This window comes from Saccostrea cucullata, unplaced genomic scaffold (assembly GCF_032062105.1).
Source record: "Saccostrea cucullata isolate Sc308-1 unplaced genomic scaffold, CSIRO_AGI_Scuc_v1 ctg428, whole genome shotgun sequence".
Lineage (NCBI taxonomy): Eukaryota > Metazoa > Mollusca > Bivalvia > Ostreida > Ostreidae > Saccostrea > Saccostrea cuccullata.
Window position 1 is genome coordinate 169,241 of NW_026928261.1, and position 14,763 is coordinate 184,003.

Here is a 14,763-nt window from a genome sequence, read left to right on the forward strand (position 1 = left end):
CTGACTTGGATGTAAGCATCCTAAAGCAGGATGACTTGGATGTAAACTCCTGTAAGTGGGGTGACTTATATGTAAACTCCCTAAATAGGGTGACTTGGATGTAAGCTTCCTTACGTAGTGTGACTTGGATGTAAGCTTCCTATAGTAGTGGGACTTGGATGTAAGCTTCCTTTAGTAGTGTGACTTGGATGTAAGCTTCCTATAGTAATGTGACTTGGATGTAAGTTTCCTAAAGTAGTGTGACTTGCATGTAAGCTTCCTAAATTTGTGTGACTTGGATGTTAACTTCCTAAATTTGTGTGACTTGGATGTTAGCTTCCTAAATTTGTGTGACTTGGATGTTAGCTTCCTAAATGTGTGTGACTTGGATGTTAGCTTCCTAAATTTGTGTGACTTGGATGTAAGCTTCCTAAATTTGTGTGACTTGGATGTTAGCTTCCTTAAGTAGGGTGACTTGGATGTAAGCTTCTTAAAGTAGTGTGACTTGGATATTAGCTTCTTAAAATATTGTGACTTGGATGTAAGCTTCCTCAAGTGGGATGACTTGGGTGTAAGCTCTCTAAAGTAGGGTGACTTGGATGTAAGGTTCCTTAAGTTGGGTAACTTGGATGTAAGCTTCCGAAAGTAGGATGACTTGGATGTAAACTCCCTTAAGTTTGATGACTTAGATGTAAACTCCCTAAATAGGCTGACTTGAATGTAAGCATCCTAAAGCAGGATGACTTGGATGTAAACTTCTGTAAGTAGGGTGACTTAGATGTAAACTCCCTAAATAGGGTGACTTGGATGTAAGCTTCCTTAAGTAAGGTGACTTGGTTGTAATCTTCCTAAAGTAGTGACTTTAATATAAGCTTCCTTAAGTAGGGTGACTTGGATGTAAGCTCCCTAGAATAGGTTAAATTAAATCATGTCAGTGGGGAATGGGGTAGGTCCATAATACAAAATACATATACATGTACATTGAAATATTAACATTGAAAAATTCTCTAAAGGCACTGGATCAGGAAAGATGAATTTCAGAAAAAGCTTTCTAAGGTACTGTAGTTTTACAAATAATCCCTGGGATGAGGGTAGGGCCACAATAGGAAATCAAAGTTATACATTGTATAATATAAGAAGAAAATCTAGAACAACTTGACCAAAAAAACTAAAACTTATATGGATCCTCCATAATGCAGTGTAGGTTGTACATTGATCAGAGTAGGGTTACAGGGAACTTATTGTTAGCAGTTTATTTTGTCACTTTTGTTCCTCAAAACTTTAAAATTAGTTGTCAAATAACACTATATAAGCCCCAACTACTGACTTGGATTAAGGAAGAGTTGCAACTAACTCACACAACCTGTAGAGCTACAATTGATATTCTTTTCTCTAAAAAGTCTCTGTACTTTGAATGAAACTGATGTTGAGAATAAACATAAATTAGATTCTTCATTTACATCCACTGACAGGAAGTCTTAAATTTCTTCCTGGATGTAAAAGAAGGCTGCAAATTGTTCAAATCATGATGGTTAGTTACCATTCTACATACCCCAAAATGCATTTATTAAGGAGGGTTGATGGTACTATAGTCTTTCCTATTTGATTATTCAGATAATGTAAAATACTAAAAACAAATAGCTTGTGACCTACTACTTTTTGATCAACCCAACTCCAATGAAAAATTTTGATGATCCAAGATTTCACATTATCTAAGATGGGACTAACATGCAAAACAATTTGTACATGAATAAAATGAATAAGAAGTAGATTAACTTAAGGTAGGATTCTTCTCTGGTTTCTGATTTGATGAAACATTCAAAGTATATTTGCTTATATGTCTTATATATATTGAAGTGTAAGGAATTTAAAAGACCATATTTTTCTTTCCTCATCACAATTGTACAACTTTAAATAGAAATGGTAAATTGCGTTTGAAAACTACCAGGGACTATATTTTTGGCGGAATGGTGGCGTATGAAAATATCTTCTTTTCTGCATCTCAAAATTATAATAGAACAATGAATTTAGTTATAATTTTTACACAATCGAAGACTTGGAGAAATTTTCAAATGTAAGTTAGATTAATAATGAGGGACTAAACTTTCAAAATATATCAAATAAATATGATTTTTCAAACAAACTAAAACTTTATTAGCTTTTAAACGCTTCCTATCAAAGTGCAGATTTGAGCCAAAAAACCATAAAAAGTATTTTTTTGTGTAAACGATCAAAACTTTTTGTTTTTGTATCATTTTGTACATTTATAAGACTACTTTATTATATGTGAAAATAAGAAAAAGTTAAATGTAGGAAGCATATGAAAATAACTAATATATCCTTAAAAAATTAAGAAAAACAGAGAAAATTCGGATTAGCCAATATCCAGTTAAGTTAAATTATTTATTAAAATTTGATAAAATCATGCTGCAGTGTATAGACCCGATATAGTAATATGTTTTTATGCAAAAAGAACAATCATTAAACTTCTGAAGTAGAAGTAGGTATCACATGATTGGCAACAGTTAAAATTATTTTTTATTCTTTATGTCAAGGAAAAACATAATGACCTTGATCTGACCTTTCCTTTAATATAAAATGGTCAAATTTAATTTCACTGATACTATCACTTACTGATATTGTCTTCTTGATTCTGTGAAAATTTCATCAATTTTTAAATATTAGAAGTATGAGAAGAATCCTACCTTAACTGGTCCTGTGATGTCACACTTTTTGGCTGCAGAACTATAGCATTGTAGTTTTAATACCAGGGTATTTAAGTCTTTGAACATGACTCACATATAAAACTATAATGCTTCAGTTCTGCAGCTAAGGCCCTTTTATGCATCAACTGACAGGATTTGATACCAGCCCTGTTAGTTAGAATGATTTATCAATCACTTAAGATTAATTTTGAATTGATCTTGACAGGTACAATGTAACACATCCTTTGTTGTAGTGCAAATCAAATTACCAAGTTTGGTGAAAATCTGCCAAGTTGTTCTTGAGAAGTACCATCTGTTTTATAATAAATAGAGGATATTCAATGTTTTGTAGTTGAATATGGAATTTATTTCACGAGTGGGACAGGATTTTTTAATATTTTCACAAGCTCTGGGTATTATGTGACATATTTGATAAAACTGGTCAGAGGGTTCTTGAAATATTGTGAATATTTATATTACGAAAAGTTTATTCACGCTGCACATATAACTATAGCACTTAAGCTCTTGGAACCCTTTGCCTTTGGAAACTTAAATTCAGAAACTTTATTCGTGCTAACCCAAATCAAGTCAGTAGATGGCCACAAAGCTTTAATGGAGTCCAAGCCTTTAGATTGGTTATAGTTTTATAAATCCAACTATCCAAAAAATTTGGTGTGTTTAAAATTTGTTTACACCTCAAATTTTTGTAAATCAGATTGAAGCGATCTAAATGCCTGTGATGGAGTCATTTGAAATATTTCATTTGCAAATATCTTTTGCATTATGTACACCTATTTAAACAGAAATCAGAACAATTCAATCAATAACATCTATTTCTTTTATTTTGAAAACAATGTATCTTTTTTTTCTCCCAATAAAAGCCTGTCCTCTGACAACTGTTGGAAAGAAACAAGGTAAATAAAAAAAATACAATGGACAGTAAAAAAAAGAATACACCTGGGAATACCAACAAAACATTGTGGAATTACTGAGGAATAAATTCATATGACCTGTAATTCCTTTAAAAAAAAAATCGAGATGATTGTTAAACCAAACAAATAATACATGTAAATGTAAAAAAAAAATGTTGATTCTCCTTTAGATTTGTTGTCAGACACTCAGTCTATAAGGTCTCAGTTTTGATATACACTTAAAATGTTCACATATTATACTATACTTAATATAGTAACCATTTTCTATCTTTATTTCTAATTTTAGAAACAGGTGAATTTGATTGGCTTTGAAATTTTATACAAGAGCAACAGTCTAGATAATGCAATAATTCATGCTTTTTAGGTAATTTGGTCATATTTGAAAAAAATAATGAATTGTAAGGCCTTTACTGTTCTTAGAACAGCTAGCTTTCTAAAAAAAATACATCTGTGTTGTCATTCTTACATAATGGTCTGAACCTCTGTTGTAAACAAATACTGTGAAATCACAAATTTTCGTGGGGTCAAATTTTTGAGATCTGAAGCAAAAATAGGGTTTGTGGGGATTTGATTTCATGGATAAAGAAATATTGTGTAGATATGTCTGTGGGTCTTATCATACCTCGAAAAGAAGGAAAATTTAATCCCCACGAAAATTAGTGATTTTATGGTAAGCCAGTGTGATCAGCTGTTAATTAAATACAGTGGAGCCTTGTTAATCAATAATCACATTTCACCTTAAAGACGAAATTTAAAAGGTCCAGTTCAGCTACTAGTATTCCATTCTCTCTGATCAAGATGATAAGCTTGAGATTTACAAGGCTTGACTGTACCTGCTTAAAATTATTTCTTTCCAGTTGTTGGTCACAGAATGATTTTGAAAAATCTATGTGGGAATGTCAGAAAAAAAAAGAAAATACAGGCTCCCAAAAAAGCGTAAAGTTCCTCTACATACTGAGATCACGGAAAACTGAATTTGTACAATTATGAAATGTTGACACAAACATGTATTCAGTCCATTACAAATTGCAATTAGCTTAATGATGAAAATTCAAATAATTTTATAACATAACTGAATGCTCATACATTCCAATGGAAGTTCATGTAGTGGAATACATTTGCAAAGCATTTTTCAGCAAGATTTCTATCTCAATTAATCCAATGCCCACTCCCCCTCCCCAATTTGTAACGTTAAGCTAAACACAATATTGTAAGGTCTTCGTCTTCTGATTTCTAGAGACAAGTATAACATAGACATCTTAAGGTGACCTGCACCCTTCTCACCTAATCCTTACACATTAACACAGGACAAAGCTTTTTTTTTTACTACACAGAAATGAGAAGGGAGAAAAAAAGAAAAGAGGGAAAGCTCAAAAAGAAAGTATGATAAAACCAAATGGATCAAAATGTGGGCTTACTTAAGAGAGAGAGAGAGAGAGAGAGAGAGAGAGAGAGAGAGAGAGAGAGACCTATGTGATGACTGTATCTTCATTGATTTTTAGGGCTTATGAAACTAACTTTTTTCAGAATCATGAAAATAACAAATAAAGGGGCGCTTATATAAATAAAATGAACAAGTTATTCTATGTATACATGTATTAGATTTCATTCAAAGTTTTACAGAATGTCGCATAATTTAAAAGTGATAAAAAAATTGTGTAACGGTGGATGAATTTGTTTAAATTTAAGGGTTGCAGCATAGAAAGTCAGCAATTCTTCATATTTCAGAAATTAGATAATTGTGACTTTTAACAATTTTACAAGCAAAATATATCAACTGTCCATAAAACAAAATTAATATTTAGTACATCTGTACTTCAGAACGCCTGTCTCATTTACCAATGATTATTTTTCAATACACTGCTTGTCTACGGTACATTTTCAAATGCTGAAGTTGTGATTCACCTAAAACATGTACAACTTTACTTCCATTTAGCTTGTGGTTTTCCCTGATGTATTTCTGACAATGTTGCATTATACCAGCTCTCATAAAATCAAATAGCACCTATATTTTTCTTTTTTCTCCCAAAGATGTCTTTCTAAAAAGGCTACAGTGAATACATATCACAGCTTATCTCATTAAATACATAAATCAACAAACTTTACATATTTACACAAAAAAAGAGTGCTAATTACAATCTAGGAAAGTTTTCCTTGCTAAACTTTGGCATACTTTTTCAAAGACAAAAAGAAACAAATTGCTTGCAGCTAAATCACTCCAATGTCCCTGTGCGTATCTAGTTCACAAAATATACATGTATATACAAAACTATGTACACTTCAAAACTTAATAAAACCAAAACAATTTTCCTGCAAGAAAACGATTTTAACATGATCTTTCAACTTAATCTTTTACTTAATTTAGATACAAAATCAGCCACAAGTCAGAATGCTACTTTTCCTTCCTGAAATTAATTTGAATTTCTTTGAAAAAGATAAATTTGCATACTGATAAATTGTGCCATTTTATAGTCGCATAGGTACTTTCTTGGCTTTTTACTCAGTCTAGATTTCCTTGTTAAAACTCTGTATTCCAGCACTTAAACCCTTGATTTTTCTTGCTTTTATACAATTAGTCTGTTAACCCTTGCTTGCTCAAATGTCCAAATTGTGCCATAAACATGTGTCTGATAAATCTTTATAGTAGATTAACTAGGAGAAAATGAACACTAACACTGTACAATAGTTAAACTATAAAAAGTGAACCATAACAATGCAACATGCAGGTCAATATAGACTGATTGTCAGAATATGAATTTAAAGAATTAAATGTGGTCACAGCAACTCATAGCTGTATAAAAACTCAGAAGGATCAGCCAATTTGAATTTTCTTTATTCAAATGAATCAGTTTTGCTATATGAAAATTTGATAAATGCTTAGAATTTTTTTAAAAAAGTTTCTACATACATAAATATAGCTGTCACCACATCAAATTCTCATTCAAATGACATAAATTCATTATATTATAATCTTGTTTATGGAAAAAATCATGAATTTAGGAAACAGTAATAAAGAACAAGGGAAAACAGTTTGATTCAAATCTTCATTGCACTTCTTACTTTAACTGGTTCTCATTCATTATTACACACAATGTGCACATCGTGGAGATTATCATGAGAAGGGAACCAGTCCAACAATAACTTTTGCTATAGGAGCAACATATCCTAACATTACACTGGACAACACCCATAATACTTTTATCATGTTTATATAGGTAAACATTTTTTAATACAACCAACTGTAAAAACAACAGCGAAAAACACTTCTCAGTAATACTTATCACTTTGACCCTTGACCCGTATCTCGACAAAATCCAGTACAAAAACAACACAACAATCCCTGCCAGGTACTGAGTAAAAAATTCATGTCAATGTAACAATTCTTTTTCTTTGACCACATCAACACAAATATTCATTACAAATCCAAGCCTCTCTCTAGGTCAAGGTCAAAAAATAAACTATTCTTTCAAGGTCACATTATCCTTCATCTTTTAATCTAGATGCCACAAACTGGTATCAATTCTGCCCCACAGTGTTTAAAGTTTCTCAACAATATGTCACACTCTTCGCAACAGTTTAATTCTCACTGATCCATGCCCACAGTCCTAAGAGTAACTGTTTTGACCATTGTGAGGTCATTTTGGCCCAAGGGTCCACTTCAAGGAGAGTAGGAGTAAAATGCTGAATCTCCTCCCACAGTCACTGGTAATATCATCTCCTCATGTATCGGGACAAAATGCTGAAAAATAGAGAAAAAAATCATGAGAGAAAATCAACATGCTTTCGTATCTTATTTTTTTTCACAAAACCCTCTCTTGGTAATTAAACTGAGTATATGACTTATACATAAGAAATGAATTGACTGTGATGTCATAAAACAACGGCACAAAAACACAATGCTTCCTGTTGTATTTCATGTAACAAAACACATCAATATAAGAGGGAAACATCAAACACCAATTGCATGAGATTGGGAATAACTATCTGTTCAATTGGTATTTGTGACTGCAAATGCCGATTGGAACAGTTGGAAGCATATGGGTCTGTTGAAAAACTTTGCAACCCTTAAATCAGCATTAATGGTTGTAAATACTGGTTGTAAATACCAAATGAAAAGATAGTAATTCCCTTAATGCAAAGTTCATTACTTTATAGTTTCTGCTATACAATTTTTTTTAAAGAATATATGGAAGCTCTTGAAAAAAAGTCTGTCAGTTAAAAAATCGAACTTTCACCATTCATGAAATCTAAAAAGATATTTATTTGGATTATTGCCCTCATATCAAAAGGGTTTTACGAAATGTCAAATAAACTTCCATCAATATATTAATGACCTTGAATCAGGTGAGTATAGTAAAAACAAAACTTCAGAGCAGAGAGCCCAGATAATCATATTACACACAGCTTCAATACAGACGTGATTAGCCGTTTTGATATACTGACATATGTTATCAAGTGCTAAAAAGATATTATCAAATGTTAAAAAAAAAAGAGAGAAGGAAAAATACAGCTTTAATATCTGCAACAATAATAGAGCATTTGGTTTTCATTTTGAGATCTCCGAAGCATTTCTTTTATTTGACCTTTACCCTCTACCTTAAGTCACATGACCTTTGATAAGCCCTCAAACATTTAACATATGTTCATAAGTGAATAAAAAAAAATCACTTATGTATCAGCTTTTCCAATAGAATTTTTTTTAACCAACTGAATGCTTTTGACTGACTTATCATATCCTCTGTGCAACAAAAAGTGATATCACCTTTGAGTACTCGGCTGAATGATAAATATATCACCAATGACAGCCATTATCCCCGATCTGTGCGATATCCTTTTTTATTACCCTGTTCCCTGATCAGCCTGACACTGATACCCTATTTCCTTGAAATATAAACGTCCGATGTGGGACGTAAAAAACACAATTCATTACCTCCGTCTGAGCATTGAATAGGAAACGCAATATTCGAGTAACTTAGTTTATGAAGCTGATTTCATTGGAAAATCTTTAAAAAAATTGTAGTGTCTTTAAGGTAGAATGCCACACCAATTTTTTATTTTATGGATCTATGAGTCATCATTTCTAAACAATGGTTTCAGCATTGAAAGGCCGATATTACCTCTTAATTATTTTATATGAATTTTTTTGTATTTTTTCAAAGAAAATGAAAAAAATTATTTACATCCAAATTAGGTGCATTCTTGTAAAAATTTTGCTGTAAATGAATGCATCACATGAATACCTAATAAAATATGAAAAGAAAGTCTGGTTAGACTTTTTGATTTTTTTTTATAAAAAATTATTTATGAAAATAAAACACATTATTTGTAAATATTTTTTAAACCTATGGTTAAAAACACCATAAAACTAGTCACAACTAAGGACAACATGTTTGTCAATCATATTCTAAAAAGAAATTGGTATTTTAGAGAAATTAATTTTTTTAATATTTGGACCTAACCCGATCAAAATTAAACTGATCCCGATCAAAAATAACACAAAATGAATAAAATGCTAATTTATTGCCTCTTCATGTATTTACAATGAATAAATCTATTTTATTGTCAGATTCTATAATGTTTTAACCCTTATAACACCTAATCAGACTAGTGTTCTAAGGAAAATGTTATTTATTTCCAATAATTGTACAATTATGGTCGGGATCGGTTTAATTTTGATCGGGATTGGCCAAAATTAAAAAAAAATTAATTTCTCTAAAATTTGGCTACTTCGTTTCAATTTCTTTTATAAGTATGATTAATGAACATATTCTCCCCAGATGTGGCTGGTTTTAAGACGATTTTAACCACAAGTTTAAAAAATATTCACAAATTATATGTTTTATTTTCATAAATATTTTTTTATAAAAAAAATAAATAAGTCTAATCAGACTTTCTTTACATATTTTATTAGGTATTCATGTGATGCATTCATTTACAGCAAAAATTTTACAAGGAAGCACCTTATATGGATGTAATTAAGATTTTTCGTTTTCTTTGAAAAAATACAAAAAAATTCATATAAAATAATTAAGAGCTAATGTCGGCCTTTCAATGCTGAAACCATTGTTTAAAAAGGTTGACTCAGAGATCTATAAAATAAAAAGTTGGTGTGGCATTCCTCCTTAACACAATGCCTAACATGCAGTTTTGACCTTTAAATTTTCTCAGCCTTTAAACAAAGATTTCTCTACTTCTTAGTCTATGATATGATAAAAGAACACATGAAAACAATACCCAAATCTTTCCTCATAAAACAAAAAAAAATTTCTTGCTCTTACTAAATATATACAGGAATATTTATAAAAACATAGTAAATATTTAACGTCAGTCTGCTGTATCCCCAATTATTTGTTTTATACTCCTTTAAATCTGCCCCTCCCAACATCAGATCATTCAATGAACAGCAATCGCTAACAATCTGCCAATAGAAGACTTTTAATGAAATGTTGAGTGTTTTAATTGCTCACGAGAAGCTCTAGGTTATAGTGTCAAGAGGCCTTCATTAATCAAAATTCTACAGAGATAACCGTGCTGGAGGATGCTATCTGAGTGTACTCATGCTGGGGTTTGTTAGTTATTATATCAATGGGGCCTCTAAGATTCCCTGTTAACCAGTCCTGGCGATTAAATCTGATGTCTGCAGCAGACATTGATCTATTGTCATACAAGGGTCCCAAGACACTCATTGGCATCGTGTCCTCAATGCACTGTAATGTACGGTAAAACGCACTAATAGCTTAGTGCAAACTTGATTGCTTATAAACAATTTACATAAATCTGCCATATGTTTTTTTTCTTTTTTAAATACGGAGAATGAAAATAAAAATCACTTAACCGTTAGCCTAAAAAATTCAATATAAGGAGGTTCATTGTAACTGGGTTATACTGTACTTTTATCATGATCAGTATTAATTAGCTATACTTAAAATTAATGCGCTGATGTTGATCTGCTTAGTGTTCCCCATATTCACCTGTCTGAATAATATATACATTTTTCTAAGGCTTTACCCCTTAAATGTCCCTTTACCCCCCTTTTTTTCTTAATTCTCAAATATATATACAAAACTTCTACCTTTATTTTTTGGTAATTGGTAGCATGATATGTAAACTAGAATTGATACATTTAAGCTATGTACTAAATGCTGAATTTTAAAATAATTCCAACCAGATTCCTGAGGCTGCAAAGCTAACCTGATAAATAGTCTCTTAAAGAATATCAGGAAACTTTTTGTTCCTAACTTACTAGATGTACAAATAAGTGGCAGTCTTTTTTTTGTTCCAAAAATTACTTTCAGCATTTGGATTGAATTGCAATGTACCATAAATTCCATTCTGCAGAGCTTCAAGGTGCTGATCATGTGATGGTTAAACAACTTGTTGTCTTGGGTTGAAAACTTACCATCTCGTCTCCCTGGGACAGGACTACAGACACAGGATTGATAAAACTTACCATTTCATCTGCCTGGGACAGGACTACAGACACAGGACTGATAAAACTTACCATTTCATCTCCCTGGGACAGGACTACAGACACAGGATTGATAAAACTTACCATTTCATCTGCCTGGGACAGGACTACAGACACAGGACTGATAAAACTTACCATTTCATCTCCCTGGGACAGGACTACAGACACAGGATTGATGCATCTCTCAGACAGGAATACGAGGGACTGGGCAGCCTGTAAACGACAGCAGTACCGAGCACACTCGTCATCTAGAAGAGCCTCGCGGTACCTCTGATCACTCGCTATTGACAACACCTCCTTATACAGTGGAATTTCCTGAGTGGGGTGAAAATGTCTGCTGCTGGGATGGGAAGAAGATGGTGCATTATGGGAAATAATTGGTGACTGCAGTGTATTGGCTCTAAGGGAAAGTGACCCAATGTCTTGTGAGGGGAAAAGTTTAGGGAAAGAAGCAGATGAAGTGTTTTTAGAACTCGTACTTCTTTTATTAACAGGAAGATGTTCAGCAGAAATGCTGAAACTTGTCTCTGTTGATGATTTTACACTCAAGTCCATGGGTTGGTCAGCAGCTTTTGCATAGTCAGGTTCCTGCTCGAGTCTCCTCTTGGCGGAGGGCGTTGGAGGGTCAGACGTCGAGTGGCGCTTGGCTTCATCCTTTAGAGCCATAGCAGTCCATATAGGGGGAGGGGAGGGTGATTTGGCACCCTCCCTTTGTAAAGCTGGTGTTGGTTTTAATGGTTTTGGTGATTTAATAAAAGTAAATTGACTTTGTGAATCACTGATAAGGTGGCTAAGCCTAGGTGTCAGCAAAGACTTCTGAACATTTTCTGATATTTGAGGTGCCTTTGGTGTGCTAAGTAGTGTATTTGAAGCTAAGTGTAGACCTGATGGCTCTGACACTGAAAAACTCTCTTGTCTCCAACATGGTATCAAAGGTGATTTCACAACAAATGGCGAGTCATAATTGTTATTATTCTTTTCCTCCTCTTGAATGCTCTCTAAATTCTGAGTTTGTTCATCACTCTGTAACGTCAGTATCTGCTCAGATGATGAAATCAAGTCACTGAGTTTTGCATCCAATGCTGAGTTCCCACTCTCATCCAACTGATTATCCGTGTGACCTTCGACCTCCTGGTACCCAGCCTCCATTTGAAGCTGTAGCTGCAGCTCCCTCTGTAGTTTAAGTAGTTCCTCCTGTTGTTTTCTGATCAGCTCTAGCTGGTACATGATGTTGGTGTTCTTTCTGGTCTTGGATTGGTTCCTCAGACTCTGGGCCTGATGACAAAGACTCTGCATGTGAACGTTGGACTCAGAAATACTCTCATTGAGCTCAGCAATGCTCTGTCTCTTTTTGTTCTTCTGGACTCGGCCCACAAAGTTTCCCACCGAGTCCCGAGTGCGCTCACCGTGGCTGGCCTGTTCTCCAGTTGATGTCGAGGGAGCTTGGCTGTTTTCGTCCTGTTCTGTCTCTGTAAACATAGCCATGGTGGTCTCTCCTGCTTTGTTATCCACCAGAATTTCCTACAACCAATCAAAGAAATTAAATATTTACCAATAAATAAATATAATTACTGTATGCATCTTTTTAAATCAAATTATTTATTCTCTGTTATTAGAGTATAAATCAAAATAATGAAAATCAGTCAAACTTCAAGGTCAAGGTGACAGGATAAAAAAAAAGCATAATGTATTTGCAAAGGACTTGTCAAAGGTGATGTATATATAAAAACTCAAAACTTTGTCTTTATGGTTTAATTAGCTCATTCTAAAACAAAATCTTTCAAAGAACAACAGAAATATTGTGGTATTAACTACAGCAAACATTATACATATCTGCATGGACCAGATAGTGCATCTATGACAGCAACTTGCATGAACCTGTAGCAGGAACCACTCTATTAACTGAATACTTTTGATATTAAATGAATCAGCTCAATATAAATTTTACAAACACAGAGCACTACAGCTGTTAATTCTAAATCATTCCTGATCACAACACTTTTTACTGCAGTTTACGTGACCAGAATTTCAAGTCATTTTCAAACAGATGCTAAAAAAAGATTTCAAACTCAAAAAAAAAAAAAACGACAGAAATTTTTTATGCATCAAATGCATTACTGCAACTTTGAAAGATAAAAAAGAACATATCTATTAAAGAGGTGAAAATTGGCTTAATTTACATGATTTATGGGTCAAAGTAATTTGTGTATTTATTCGATGAAAATATTTTGATTATTCCTATAGCTATGTTTAGAGAAAATTATGCAGATAAAAAAAAAAAAATTCCACACTTTGAATTGTCGATCTGATAATTAACATCATAAAAATTACGTTTTTTTTTCTCTGGTGGGATGTCAATTTATCGCAGACCATTGTTATCTATCTCTCCATCTCCGTTTAGCCGAGGAAATGAAGCCGTTTTCACCAGATAAACAGAGAGAAAATGATATTGAGTCATACAGTCAATAATTACCGGGCAAACATAAAAAAAAAAAAAAAAATCAGCACACTATCGTGTGCACATGTAATTGTGCAAATAACGATCTATTGAATTTCCATCTGGAAAAATCATTTAAAGGGAGGGATGCTTGCCAAATCTATCACCTTCAACATCTGTCTTGTGTGAGATTTTTTTTTTTAAATTGAATTGATCAAGAGTTAGACAGAGATCTCTCAATTTGTTGGGGTGCATTAATTGTCTCGCCTGCGACGAATGTCGCGAAGCGAGACATAGCGACCATAGATTCCGTCGTCGTCGTCGTCGTCGGCGTCCAACTTTTGGTTAACCCAAATGTCAAAGTTTTATAAACTGCAATAACTTTCTCAAATTTTATTCAGTCTTCTTGAAATTTGGACACAATATTCAGTATGGATAAAAATTTATATCCCAAGTATGATTTTGAAAAAAAAAATTAAATATATATATGGACTTAGTTTTTTCATGATAATTTATGGTGAAGACCTATATTCCAGCAACTATAAGTTATAGGGATATGATAATTAGTCAGTGGATACATCATGGGTAACCACAAACGTCAGTACCAGAATTAGGTCATCTTGACCTACATTTTTCTGCATGAGTGACTTTGGTTAAATTTTTGGTGGAGGTCCATATCTCAGCATCTATAACTTATAATGGCATGATGATTTGTCATTGTACAGGTTATAAGTAACCAACAACATCAGTACCAGAATTAGGTCATTTTGACCTACATTTTTCTGCATGAATGACTTTGGTTAAATTGATAATGGAGGTTCATATTTCAGCAACTATAACTTATAGTGGCATGATAGTTAGTCAGTGGATACATCATGGGTAACCACAAACGCCTGTACCAGAATTAGGTCATCTTGACCTACATTTTTCCGCATGAGTGACTTTGCATAAATTTATGGTGGAGGTCCATATCTCAGCAACTATAACTTATAGTGGCATTATAATTTGTCAGTGGATACATCATGGGTAACCACAAACGCCTGTACCAGAATTAGGTCATCTTGACCTACATTTTTCCGCATGAGTGACTTTGCATAAATTTATGGTGGAGGTCCATATCTCAGCAACTATAACTTATAGTGGCATGATAATTTGTTCTACACATCATGGGTAACCAACAATATCAGTACCATAATTAGGTAATCTTCACCTACATTTTCTGCATGAATGACTTGATACATA

At 33.1% G+C, this 14,763-nt stretch overlaps 1 protein-coding gene across 1 annotated transcript in view; it reads right to left on the reverse strand.

Moving 5' to 3' along the window:
• Positions 1-5,316: 5,316 nt before the first annotated feature.
• The window catches only part of LOC134276959 (uncharacterized), a 42,269-nt gene continuing 32,822 nt past the window's right edge, over positions 5,317-14,763 (reverse strand). Inside the window, exons 16-17 of the mRNA XM_062759248.1 lie at positions 11,220-12,605; positions 5,317-7,355 (exon numbers count right to left, since the gene is read on the reverse strand). Of these exons, the coding sequence (XP_062615232.1) occupies positions 7,275-7,355; positions 11,220-12,605 (1,467 nt within the window). The 3' untranslated portion in view covers positions 5,317-7,274. The remainder of the gene's footprint in view (positions 7,356-11,219; positions 12,606-14,763) is intronic.